General features: G+C 37.8%; 1 protein-coding gene across 6 annotated transcripts in view; it reads right to left on the bottom strand.

Annotated features, from left to right (window-relative positions):
- Window positions 1–11044, bottom strand: part of LOC149250798 (Protein kinase superfamily protein) — a 351978-nt gene extending 340934 nt beyond the window's left edge. For 3 of the 6 annotated variants that reach the window (XM_089459241.1, XM_089459240.1, XM_089459242.1), the window contains exon 1: window positions 10494–11042. In XM_089459241.1, the coding sequence (XP_089315367.1) occupies window positions 10494–10801 (308 nt within the window). In that variant the 5' untranslated portion in view covers window positions 10802–11042. Of the gene's footprint in view, window positions 1–10493 lie in introns of all 6 variants that reach the window. The other 3 variants (XR_016266837.1, XM_089459239.1, XM_089459238.1) reach the window with 2 other exon arrangements.
- Window positions 11045–14343: the final 3299 nt, after the last annotated feature.

Raw genomic sequence — 14343 nt, 5'->3', positions numbered from 1 at the left:
CATCGAAGACCATTCCAGGAAGACTTGGATCTACTTTCTGAAAACCAAGGATGAGGTTTTTGGTCGATTCAAAGAGTTCAAGGCTCTAGTAGAGAATATGACAGGAGCGAAGATAAAACTGTTGCCCTCGGACAATGGTGGAGAGTATGTTGACAAGGACTTCACCGATTTTTGTGCTAGGGAAGGCATCAGAAGGGAGTGGACATCTCCCTACAATTCGAAGCAAAATGGAGTAGCAGAAAGGAAAAATAGGACTATTGTGGAAGCAGCTAGGGAAATGTTGTATGATCAAGATATGCCCAAATTCCTGTGGGCAGAAGCATGCAGCACGGCAGTTTATGTCCAGAACAGGACTCCGCACAGGGCATTGGGCAAAATCACTCCGGAAAAAGGGTCTTCACCGGAAGACACCTGAAGTCAGTCATTTCAGGATATTTGGGAGTTTGGCGTATTTCCGTATACCCGAAGAAAAGAGAAAGAAATTAGATCAAACTGCTGAGAAAGGATATCTTGTGGGATATATCGAGAATGCTAAGGCATACAGAGTTTATCTTCCAGGGAGTAGGAAGGTAGTAGTGCGGCGGGATGTAAAGTTCATGGAGGACAGAGCTTTCAACAAATCCCGAGAAATGCCTTCCAAGGAGCAGTCAAAAGACGATCCGTTGGTCCAACCACTTCGACCAGCAGAAACTAGTACCAACAATTATCCTAAAGGCAAAGCTTCAGAACAGGAGGAATCTCAGGAAGAGGAAGATTTGATAGATGTACCCACTACCAGTGGAAGAACGAACCAGGAACTCCAACAGATTCTACGAGATGCAGAGGACTTCATTAGTGCACCCAAGAATGATAAAAGGGAGCGAAGACAGCCAGACAGATACCAGGCCCTAGTAGCTCAGGTTGGGGAACCCTCTAGTTTTCAGGAGGTCGTTCAATATCAAGTATGGTGGAGGAATACAGTTCTATAATGGTCAACGATGTCTAGGAAGTGGTACCCAGGCCTCAGGACAGGTCAGTGGCAGGTTCGAGATGGATCTACAAAGTCAAATATGTTGCAGAAGGCAGTGTGGAGAAATATAAAGCCAGGTTTGTGGCTAAGGGGTATGCTCAGAAGGAAGGGATAGACTACAAAGAAACCTTCGCCCCAGTAGCCAAATATACTTCTATTAGAACCGTGATATCCCTTGCAACACAGATGGGGTGGGAGATTTCACTAGATGGATGTCAAGACGACGTTCTTGAACGAGGTGATAGAAGAAGAGGTATACATCGAACAGCCAAAGGGTTTTGAGACACATGAGAAGAAATCTCATGTATGCAGATTAAAGAAAGCCTTGTATGGGCTTAAACAGGCACCTAGAGCATGGTACGATCGAATTGATGGCTACTTGCAGAAGATGGGATTCGTCAAGAGTGACGCAGATCCTAATCTCTACTATCTTGTCGTAGAGAATGAGCCTCTAATCCTGGTGTTATATGTGGATGATCTTTTCCTGACAGGATCATCCAAGCTCATCAAAGACTGCAAGAAGAACCTAGCCACAGAATTCGACATGAAGGATTTGGGACAGATGCATTATTTCCTGGGGTTGGAAGTTTGGCAGCAGAAGGGTGAGATCTTCCTTGGACAAGGGAGATATGCTACAGAGATCTTGAAGAGATTCAGGATGCAGGACTGTAGACTTATGTCTACTCCAATGATCACCAACTGAAAGAAAATTGATGCATTAGAAGATAAAGACGTTGATCCCACCTTGTACATGTAGCTTATAGGGTCCCTGATGTATCTGGTCAATACCAGGCCAGACATTTTTATGTTGTCAACACCCTCAGTCAGTTCATGGTGGAACCCAAGAGGGTGCACTGTACAGCAGCCAAACATGTTCTCAGATATATATAAGGAATAGTCGAGCATGGACTATTGTACACCCAAGGCAATGACATCATGATAAGTGGGTCCACTGACGCAGATTGGGCTGGAAGTTCAGTAGATCGAAAAAGTACAACTGGGTACTGTTTCAACATTGGATCAGGAATCCGTGGCTCTAAGCTCAACAGAAGCAGAATATATGGCAGCTAGCACAGCTTCGTGTGAAGCCATATGGCTTAGGAAATTTCTTGTGAATCTTTTCAAGAGAAGGATGGGAGCGACCAAGATTTTGTGTGATAATCAGAGTTGCATCAAGCTCTTTGAGAATCCAGTATTTCATGATCAGTCAAAGCACATTGATATCAGGTGTGACTTTATCAAAGACTGTGTCCAACGAGGGGCAATACAGTTGAGGTACACTCCTACGGGAGAACAGGTGGTAGACATCCTCACCAAGGCTCTAAGAAGAACAAAGTTTGTTTATTTCAGGGAGAAGATGGGGATGGTGAAGAATCCATTTCAGTAGCAGAAATGGATAAGTATCAGGAGTTATAGTGCAGCAGTTAGCAGTGGCAGTGCTATGGGCAGCATGATGCAATATATTGAGAGGGAGCTGCAGTACAGATGTAACAGTGGTAGTGGCAGTGTCATGGGCAGCAGTGCAATGGATGTGGGGCAGTAGGCCAAGCATTAGCACAGAGGACCGATGCGGAAGATCAGTGTGATGCTTCTATGGTGAAGCATTGCTAGAGCACATTCCTCGCTAAGAGGGAGTGTTGATTTTGGGTAGCATTGAATGTGCTCTAGCCTTGAAATTTGGTGGATAGGCTATGGCACATGAGATCTCCAAGACCCAAAAATCGTTTGGAGAAATTCCACCCGGATGAAGAGCTATTAAAATAATTAATATTTTTAATGGGTTCCTAAGTCTAAACTTAGGAAAATAAAAATATTAATGGGTATTAATAAAGATAAGGGTGAGAAGCTTCTAAGAGACGAGGATCAAGTCTGTTTTAATGTTAGCCATTGATTAGAGACTTAATCTCGGCCGTTGATTCAACAACAGGAAAAGTATAAGAGAAGACTTCAGGATCATTTGGAGACACACCAGCAAATACTCAATATCCCAAGGAAAATCGATTCTCAAAGAGAAGGAGATCGATTTCAGAGGGAGAGTTGCAGGGTGGAGGAAGAGGAGGGCATCAACAGCAGACAGTGACTAAGGAGGAGGTGACGCAGGGGCATTAAGAGACAACACAAAGAGAGACGCAGTCCAGGGGAGAGGCAACCCTCACGCAGGCTGACGCAGAGGGACGCAGAACCATGCAGAGTGACGCAAAAGTGAAGCAGAAGTGGGAGAAGGGTCTCCATGGTGACAAAAAGTTTCCAGGGGAAAGTCTCAGGTGTTTTCTCTCAGTTTCTCTATAAAATCATTCCTTGTAAAGCGATTTTTGTTGAAGATTAACAAAACCGTCATTTGCTGCACCGATTTTCCCACATTGGGTTTTTCCGGGGACAATTGTCCAAAAACAATTGTGTCGATGTGATTGGTTCTTGTGCATGTATATTGTTGTTATTTTCTCTGCGTAATTATGTGATAACTGCAGTAGAATTTATTTTAATGTTTGTTGAAGGGATTTCGTAAATAACTTATTGTGAAGAATAAGTAGGTGAAATAAATCAGTTGTTGCAATAGAATTTCAGGTTAGAAATTTTCATAGGAAAATCGCACAATAAAGAGAAGAGCCTCAAAAGACTTGCAGGCCAGGAGAAAATGGCAAACAAAATTTGAAATCGACCTCCCAAAAATTTATTTTAATTCTCCAAGCTCCAAATGAGAGATTTCTTCAAGAAATGACTATCAAACCCTAGTCATCTAGCTTCTTGAGAGACAAATCTGCGAAAAGGTTAAGGGGTTTGAAACACAAACAAGGGTTGGATTTGCTTCAACGAAAAATAATTCTCTTTGAATCCTTAAGCATCCACTTGCAAAATATTATTTCAAGAAAATTCTCCAAGGCCAAACCCTTACCTCTTTCTTCAGATCTGTATGAAAATAGAGAAAAAATCCAAGAGATATATACAAGAGAAAAATATATACAAGAAGGTTATAAAATATGTACAAAATTCACAAATATGTTAACCCAAAGTGTACGAGTACAACTCCGCTCTTGGATAACAAAATATAGCTCTAAATTACCCAGATTATTCAGTTAAATCACAATGATAGAGAGAAATAGAATGAGATAATACTTTTTCCAAGCTATGGCCAAGAAACCCATGCAAATATTTTGAACGATAAGCCTTTAGAAGAATTCAAAATGGGTTCTTCCACTTCTATCCTTGGGAGTTGGTTGGTTCAACCAAAAACATGCCCAAATGCCCAAGATTCGATTCATAAGATGGATCTCTACCAGTGTTGCGGGGGACCCCCCCCCCCCGAACTCGCTCCCAATCCGCGCTCCGAGCGAGACCGGGTTGGGAGCACGCTCCCGAGAAAAAAAATTGCGCTCCCTGCCAAAAATAGGGAGCAACTTCGAGAGCGTCACTCCTGTCGCGGGGAAAAAAAAATAATAATAATAATAACAATAATAATAAAATATAAAATTAAATTAAAAAATTAAAATTAAAATTAAAATTAAAAAAAATAAATAAATAAATTGTTTTAAAAAAAATTTGGTTATATAAGGGCATGGAGGGCATTTTTATGTCATTTTGACTTGAGAGAGTTGGAGGAGAGCCAAGGAGATTGTGCAAAGGAACGAGAAGGAGCGAGGAACGAGCGCCAAGGAGCAAGGAGCAAACCTGCAAGGAGGTTAGTAACTTAGTAATTTAGTTGGTTAGTAAAGTTATAACTTATTTCTAGAATGATGAATCATGAATCTAAATTAATAAAATTAATAAATAGTAAATAGTAAATAGTAAAACTAAATACATTTTTAATTTTCTCATTCCCATTCCCATTAAATTTTGCAAATTCAAAACTACAAATTTCAAACATCATGGACCTAGTTATATTTCTTGGCATTTTCTTCTTCTTGGTCCCTTTTCTGGTTATTATGGTGCTGGAGAGTAGGAAAAGGAGGGGTCAAAATGAAGAGGGGGGTGAAGAAGGGGGACAAAGTGGATTTGATGAAAACCCTGGTGAGAAGGAGCTGGAGAAGGGTGAACACGACTCTCAAAAAACTAAACAAGACCAAACCCCATTGTGGAAATATGTTAATAGGCCCGAAGCAGGGAAAGGGGGTGGAACCACTAAATTTCATTGCCCCCATTGCAACAATAATTACACAGGTTCATACACCCATGCCAGAAAACACCTCTGCGGGAAAAGGCCATGGGATGGAGATAAACAAATAGGAATCAAAACTTGTGCAGCTGCGTCAGCAGCAGATACAGCGAAATACATAAGGGAAGAGGAGGAAGCCCAATACAAATCTAAAAAATCAAGGGGTTTCTTTGAACCAAGCTCACAATCACAAGCACAAAGAACTCCTTCAGCATCCTCCCAAGGCAGTGGATATGTATTATGGAGGCACAGGGTCACCAAGTTTAAGGCGTAGAAGCATATCAGATTCCCTAGATGAAGGGTGTAGGAATGATGTGGATTCAAAAGTTTACAGGTTTCTCTATGCATGTGGGATACCATTCAATGTTCTTCGCTCATCTTATTGGCACGAAATGGTTTCTGCCATAAACGATGCCCCTAAAGGATACAAGAGCCCTAGGTATGACAAAGCAAGAACCGTTTGACTTGATCATGAAAAAGCAAAAATATCACATTCTTTGAATAGAATGACAAGTTCTTGGACTGACCATGGGGTGTCCATTGTATCTGATGGATGGACAAATCTAAAAGGCAAGCCATTGATAAGTGTTCTTATTGTGTCTGTTAGTGGTGCCATCTTTCTAAATGCATATGATTACTCAGAGAAGTTCAAGACCGGCATCAACATTGCAGAAGCATTACTTGAAACAATTGACTGTATTGGGCCATACAATGTCATCCAAGTCATCACTGATAATGCTCCTAATTGTAAGGCAGCGGGAGCAATTATTGAAGATAAATACCCCAACATATTTTGGTTTGGGTGTTTGGTTCACACATTGAACCTTTTGATGCATGATGTTGTTAAGAACAAAAATGAACAATACAAATGGATTGGTGATTTGTACAAGAAAGGAAAACAAATGATAAAATTTATTACAAACCATAGCAATACCCATGGCCTTTTCCGCAGTCACTCAAGATTGGAGTTGTTGAAGATTGCGAGGACTAGATTTGGTAGCTATTACCTCACCTTCAGGCACCTTTTGAAGGTAAGAGATTCATTGGCTAGCATGGTATCAAGTCCATACTGGCAGGTATTAAAGGAAAGGGCTACAAATGCAGTTGACAGGCGAGGTTTTGAACTGGTGGAGGAGGCCGCTATTGATGGTATGTTTTGGTCAATTGTGAGGCAAGTATTGGATTTCACCAAGCCCATTTATCACATGATTCGGTTTGCAGATACAGATAAACCAGTGATTGGCGAGGTGTATGAGCAGATGGATACCATGTTGGGGCAAATAAAAGATATTGTTCATAACAATGATCCCGACTTGTACAAACTGATTCACAATTGTGTGTGTGTAGGTGGAATAATCTTAATCTTCCACTACATTGCTTGGCGTATATCCTTACGCCAAAATACTACTCTACATCTTGGTTGGGCCAACCTGCACAAGGGGGTGGGGTTAGGACCAAACCCCATAGATGAAGAGGTAACTAGAAGATATTTGGATGCATTAGAAAAGTTGATACTTGACAGGGAGGAATGTGCAGCTGTGCGCCTTAAAATAGGCAGATACTTCAGTGGCACTGGTTTGTTTGGTACCTTCCATGCAATGGAAGACAGAGACAGATTTGATTCTCTCACATGGTGGGAATCATATGGCAGCCAGGGACTTTTGCCAAAATTGGCAAAAAAATTTCTATCACAGGTTGTAAATACTTCTTCTGCAGAGAGGTGTTGGAGCACCTACAGCTTCATACATAATGTGAAAAGAAACAAACTCAATGAAAACCGGGCAGAATGCTTGGTTTATGCGCACTACAACTTGAGGTTGTTGAGTCATTACTGTGATCGGGCTTATGAGGATCCAACATATAAAATTTGGGACAACCACCCAGAGGATGACAATTTGGAGGATGGAACTATACATCTTGAAGAACTGGAAGAGGAACTTATAAGGGATGAAGATGAAGCAGCTGCAGCAGCCATGCCACCTCCACCATCCAGTAGCTGTGCTCGAATTCTGAGTCTTGTTCCTTTGCTGTCGCCACCTCCATCTACACCGTCACGTGGAGGGCATGTGCCTTCTAGTTCTGGTCGTCGTCTATGCGGGAGACTCCTAGAAGACCACCACAACCTGCTCATACAGAAGACTCTCGTGGCAACAGCCACATGTAGTAGTAGATAATAGATTTACAGTTTACTTGTCTTTTCTAGTTTCTATTAGTTTTCATAACTGTTGAGTCTTGACTCTTGACTCTTGACTCTTTCATATCATAATGATATTTTTTGTAAACAATATATGACTGTGCAATGAAAGTTTGAAGTTTGAAATTGGAAATTATAACTCATTGGTAATGATTGTGAATTATGAATATGATGCTTCGTGAAAGACTAAAGTTGTTTCATTTCATTTCATTATTCATAATTCATTTTATAACATCTCATTTCATGTTAACAGTTAGAACTTAGAAATATCTAAGGTATTATTTCTTGTAATGGTTAAACTTAGCTTACAAGTACAACTTTGGTGATCAATGATAATAAATGTTATATATTGAATTTTCAATTTTGAAAGCTTGAAGTTGAAACTTTAAGATTGAATTTGATGAATCATGATTCACGAGACTCAATATGTTGCAGTTGTAATATGTATGTTACTAACTTGTAGACGTGGTTGATGAAGATTATAACTTCTAGATGATTGATGTGATATGGTTCAATGATCAATCTATGTTTTTTTATGTTTTTTATATCTAATTCATCATTCTACATGTTTTTGTTGACATATATGTATCAAAATATAAAAAAATATAAAATATATATATATTTTTTAAAAATCGCTCCGGGATTCGCTCCCAAACCGGGAGCTTCTGAAAATGTCGCTCCCGCACCCGTTTTCACTCCCACTCCCCGCTTTCGCTCCTGCTCCCAAGTAACACGGATCTCTACAAACTTAAAGTAAAATTGTTAGATCACAAGGAGATAAATAGCACAATGAAGGGAAAGACTAGGGGTTCAACCAAAAACCCACGCACTTTCAAATCTAAATTGTTTCTCTAATCTCAACTACTAATGTAATATACCTTACAAATACTAGATCCACAAATGGCAAGTGAAATAAAAAAATTTATTAACCCCAGTACAGCATTAAGAACAAGAAATCAGAATTTTTTTTACCATAGAAGGCAGAAGAAAAACACCACCATGCATTAGCCCCAAAAGACATTCTTTATTATTCAAAAAATATTCAGTGCATAGTCTAGCAAAGCTTCCGTAGCCAAGAGCTCAATTACATGATCATCCCCTGATTAGATGTTACAATGAGGAGCTTAGAGCTCAATTTATAGAAATATGAGAGAGAGGAGCCTCTCCAAGTGAAAATGGCTAGTTCCCTTGAGCAAACACCTAGATCCAAGGCTTGATCCATGTCCAAAAATTTTGATCCCTTGATGAGCTGCGCAGATCTCTAGGAGGAGAGAAGTTGACCTTGAAAGAAGAGTTGGATTGACCCAAATCTTGATTCCATAGTGGTTTGGACAACTAAAAGATTCTTCTCAATTTTTCTCCTCAAGAATCTCTCATTCAAAATAACAATCATGCACCATCTTGTTTAAAAATTCAATTTTGTTGGGTCTTTGGTCTTTTTCTGGACCATCGAATTTTTCCTTGGGAATTCCCACAAATTTTGACTTGACTTTAATATTTGGGAATTTCAATCTTATTTTTTATAATTTTCACATGGAGATAATTTTTATTTTTCTCTTATTTTATTCTCTAGCTAATTATTTACCATTTTTTGCCAAAAATTAGAAAAATGGGTTTTATAGGGGTAAAGACATTTTTTCGCCCTCAAAGTGTGCCTAGATAGAAAGTTGAGGTGTCGAGGTCTAATTTTGAGTGCTTACACCCCCTACAACTTCTATAGACAACACTTGTTACATTTTCAATAATATATTACATAAAAATCTCGTTCAACGGGGGAATTTTGACAATTAAAAATTGACCCCTAGACATAACCAAATTCTTTGAGATTTTAGAGATGATCTAGTATGGCAGTTTACATCAATTCTAGACACTAGGACTCACCTAAGACTTTGCCATCAAGCCTCACTCTAGCTTTGGGGGATGTGTGGGAGAAAAACTTAACCAATTATTTAGTGTCGAGAAACACAAATAATTAGCTAAGGGAAAAAATTTCCCTCGAGTGAAAACTCTCTAGCAAAAATCTTGGGCAACTTTGGTGTGTTACATGGCTTTATTTTCATTATACTAGAATATTTTTTACAATGAACCTGCAAGGCTACAAAATTTTGAATATAAAATGTTGACCATAAGCTGAATGACAATGATGTAGTTCTGAAATTCTGACTTTCTAACCATGATGGAATGCTCAAAAAAGTATCTTGCTCATGGGGTAGTTGACTAATCCTCAAATGTACATTTGAGTGGTCAACACTGGGTAACACTATCATCACTTATCGACTATTTTTACTATTTCTGTCATAAATTTTGCATGTTGTAAATTGTCTTTACTTAAAACCCTCGTTTATAAGAGCAATTGTTTAATTAAGGTAGCATGTGTTTGGAATCTATTTGAACTTAATCTCCAGGAATTATCTCAACCCTTTGGACTTAGCCTAGGTCGTTTGAACTCCATTCTCACCCGAAGCCCTACTCTATTGAATATATTTATAGGGTGTCTAATTAATAGGTTCCTTAGAACGTATTTAACTTGGGAATACTTGGGTTACTCAATCTCCAAGACCTATTGGGGAACCCTTCCTTGTGGGGATAACATCCATCCACATAACAATAAGGAACAGCCAGTAAGGTGACAATGTGGTTGATCTCATTGTTTCCCTTGACCTAGAGTGTCTAGTGACACTTTACACTAGGCTACTAGATTTTGCAGTAACATTTTTAAAGTTATTGTCAGGGAGGAGTTCAGTCCTACTCCTCAAGATCCAAAGTTTATGCTTCAATTTCATTTGATGAGATTATCCAAAATACAAGTTTAATAATTTCTCATCTGGCGAATATAAATATTTTTTTAATATAAATGTTTTTTTTTTAATATAACCTTTTTATATATAGTGTAATAGTTTATTGTTTCTTGTATAGTTCCAGTTTCCGAATTCTGGTAACATAGCTTAAATATGAATTTCTGATGTTCAAAAAGAATAAAGCAAAAGAGACAGGGAAATGAGCTATGCCCTGAGGAAGTAAGCCCCATATAAACATGAATTTGGGGTGTTGAATTAGCACACATATCAGTCCGGTGTCAGACACGGGACAAACATAAATTACAGAAAAACGAACAAAATGGTAAAGGGAAATTCATGTACCTGGTTATATTCATGTATCCATAGCTTCCTAAAAGTCTTCCCACATCATAATCGTCTGGGTTTGACATCTCTATTCTAGCAACAATCCCTCCCCATCCATCATGATTCCTTGTTCTAAAATATTTTTTCCCAAAGTAGAACTTATGGCCCTTGATAAAGGCATTAGGCAAAACCTTCATTCTGCTTTTGTGAAGGCCGACTGGGTACAGCTTCTGTCTTGCATCTATTGAAAGTCCAATGAATCTGCAGCAGGAAAGTGTGCCATGGGCTGTACAGGGTAGACCCTGTGGATTAGCTATGGAAGGCATTTTAATTATGTGCTTGTTTCCTTTGTAAATGTAAATCGCGCCCAAAATCCCAGAACTGAGTACAATGGGAAGCTAATGCGACCCAGAATTAGAGTTTTTCATTTGAAACATGGATATGTCCACTGCCACCCTCACCCACTGAAAGCTTCCAGAGATTCCGCGGATTAGCAGAGTAATGAATGCACTTTAGTATGCCACCTTAACAGATTAAGACCTCCAGTATTATGCGAGGTTAAAAGAATAGGATAAAATCCAACGAAGCTGTTCCAAGTGAACGTAAGTGAAGCCACTCGTACTTACGTGACACGTGTAAATTGAGAATCAATCTTCAGTCATGCGGATATTTTTCGAAGGAGAGTGCAAATAAAAAACACATTAATTATTTTTGGTGGAAATATAAGAGGCCCAATTTATGCATTTGAATCATTTGTATATGGGCGTTCGGATATTGACATACTTTTAAGTTAGGTAATAATATAAATGATAATTGTTAATAAGTATTAAAACATTATACCATGATATAGTTTATATTAAGAAGATTTTAAAAATTATAAAATTAGTTAAAGCATAGTTGTATTTTAAATTTATAATTATTGAGAAAATGTAGATTTTTATAATTATTTATATGGAAAGAAACTTCTCACAAAATTGTAGAGGATTTTTTTATCTTAAGTAGATAGTTTTTTTTTTCAGAGAGAAAATCAAGATATATTATATTCAGGAAATATAATGAGCATGTACATATAGAGCCAAAACACATAAGCCTTCTGATACAGGCCTGTAACATGAACCATAAGAATTGAATGATCACAAATTAGTGCTTTGAAGCTTTTAATAGAAGAAAGTTATGAACCATAAGAATTGAATGATCACAAATTAGTGCTTTGAAGCTTTTAATAGAAGAAAGTTATGGAATTAGCTGTTAAAGAATAATATTAAATTAATAAAAATAGTTGTTAAAGAATAAAATAATAAAAGAATTGAGAAGGAAAAAGGAAAGTAATACAAAAATATTAAAAAGTGTCATGTTAAGAGATTGAAATAAATAAATAACCAAAAAAAATGAGAATTAAAAGAAATTATGAGGAATATAATAAAAATGAGAAAATGAAGGGGTTGAGAGAAAATTAAGAGGATAAGGGGAAAGAACTAAGGAGAACTTAGTTAATTAATTCAATTTTGTCTAATTATAAGGGAATATGAATGTAAAAGTGAAAATATCTATACAATAATCATGTAGGAAGAAATATGTTAAGGTTATTATAAAATAAATAAATACAATGGATTAGAAATAAATATGTATAAATTTATTTTATTTTAATTTAAAATTATTAAATATAAGACAAAACATACCAGGGGTGCGGATTAAAGGCAAATAGGAAACAAGATTAAGAAAAATAAGAAAAAAGAGAGCAAAGAGAGAACATGGTGGGGCAAATTACTGATTAAGACGGTGGATAAATTAATGCCAAGATTGGCTTAATTTATAACCATCTTCTCGATTAAATTTTTCAGGTTGCTTCTCTATTTGAGGGCCTCTCTAATAATCCTACAGTTGTAAAACGAAACAGGGGCAAGGGTTTTGGTTTGATCAAAGCAAACCAGATGTTTCAAATTAAAAGTGTGTTCAACAATAGTAGATTTCGATAGGCAAAGATGATTGGTAGCAACAATATGTTCTTTAATGTGAGTTTTGAAGGGTCAGGTAGTTTGGCCAATGTATGACTTTCCACATGAAAAGGGAATCTAGTAAAACCCATGAACTTAGCATCGGGTCAGGCTTATCTTTGGCTGACTGGAACATCTTCTTCAAAGTTTTATGAAGTTTTAAAATGGTCTTGATGCTCTTTTTTAACAATAGTTCAATATTAAGGTCAGTGGTCCCCTTTATGTAAGGGAGAGAGACTTGGACCTCAGGATGAGAGGAAATGGGGCTAGTGGATCTGGAATTAAAGACGGTCTTGAACGTTTTATTGATCTAAGAAGCAGTATATCCATTAGATCTACAAGCTCGGAAGGGTCGAGAGATGAGGGTTTTAAGAACACTATATTTTTGGGATAGGTGGTGGTGAGAATGGGCATGAAGATAACGATTAGTGTGGGTCTTCTTTTCGTAGACTTGATGGGTTAGGCCACCTTTAGGATGTCAGGTAATTAGGACATCTAAGAAACGTAGAGAATTATTAGATTCAATTTCCATGGTGAATTGAATATGAGGGGAAATGCTATTGAGATGGGAGACAAACGCATTGAGCGTAGGTCTACTGTGTTTCCAAATGAAAAAAGTATCATCAACAAACCTAAACTAGCACTTAGGATTTTGATGCCAAGAGTCAAGAGCTTTGGTCTCAAAATATTCCATAAAGATGTTAACCATAACAGGAGACAGATATGAACCTTCAGTTTGTTCATAAATGGTTCCTTTGTAGAAAAAAAATTGATGAGATGCAAAGTTTAACAATGTTAATGGTTTCTGAATCAACAAGTTTATAAATCGGATCAAGGGCTTCAGGAACTAGGGTTTTGGTGAAAAGAGATACAACATCAAAACTAACAAAATGGTCATGATCATCGACATGAATTTCTTTAGTCTTACAAATGAAATCAAATGAATATTTAATGAAAGAGTGTTAGATTTTGGTAGTAACGGATAGGTCTTTTAGTCTCTAAGGTGTCTCAAAGACTATGGAACTCAAGATCTCCAAAACCCAGAAAAGGTTTTATGAGAAAAGCCTTAGAAACACCTCAATTAGATTAATTAGCCAATAAGTAAATATTTCCTAAGTCTAACTTAGGAAAAGTAGTTAATTAGATTAGATTAATTGAGGGAGGTCAATTTTTCTCTAGAGGCTTCCGAAAAAGTTAATTGACAAAGTCAAGATGATCTTACCCATCGGTTGAGATATGATCATGGTCGTTGAGAGTCCAACAGAAGATTATAAGAGCAGGGCCAATGGGGTTGGAGAGACATAGAGTTGAGTAGTTTGATTACCTAGTTGCAATGATTCAGTAAGGGCACAGTTGAAGCTAGGGAGACATTGGGTAGTAGGGTTTCAACAGAGATTTGGGAGTAGGATTCTGGAAGAGATTTCCTCATCATTTCCAGTGTTTGAGAGAGAGAAAGAGGAGGCTGGAATTATCTGCAAAGCAAGGCGATTTAGTAGTGTGAGTTAGTCAATTGTGAGTTGTAGGAGAGACCACATTTCAGTTGTCAGTTGTCGAATATATTTCTCGGAGACAGAGCGAGTGGGTCTAGAAGTAGTTGGAGGTAGTTTTACTTGTATGGAGGCTTTTCCAGAGGTTGTATGAATTTCCTGAGACCAGTAATGTGCATTCTTGTCAGGCAATGTGAATATCCAAAAGAAGTGTGAATTGGTTGGGAGAGGTCAGATCGAGTTGCAGAGGGAGACAATGAGTCCAGTATATTTTTCCCGTGAAGATAAATATTTGCTAGAGCTTTTCCGATGAAGGAAAGTAGTTGTAATATTTCCCAAATTGTTGAAGATAATAATAAAACCTCATTTGATGCATTGGTTTTCCCT

The sequence above is a fragment of the Pinus tabuliformis genome, chromosome 7, assembly GCF_031772625.1.
Source record: "Pinus tabuliformis cultivar Carrire ecotype Pingquan chromosome 7, CPIR1, whole genome shotgun sequence".
Classification (NCBI taxonomy): domain Eukaryota; kingdom Viridiplantae; phylum Streptophyta; class Pinopsida; order Pinales; family Pinaceae; genus Pinus; species Pinus tabuliformis.
The sequence above is the reverse complement of the archived record's forward strand: the minus strand, read 5'-3'. Positions and strand labels throughout refer to the sequence as shown.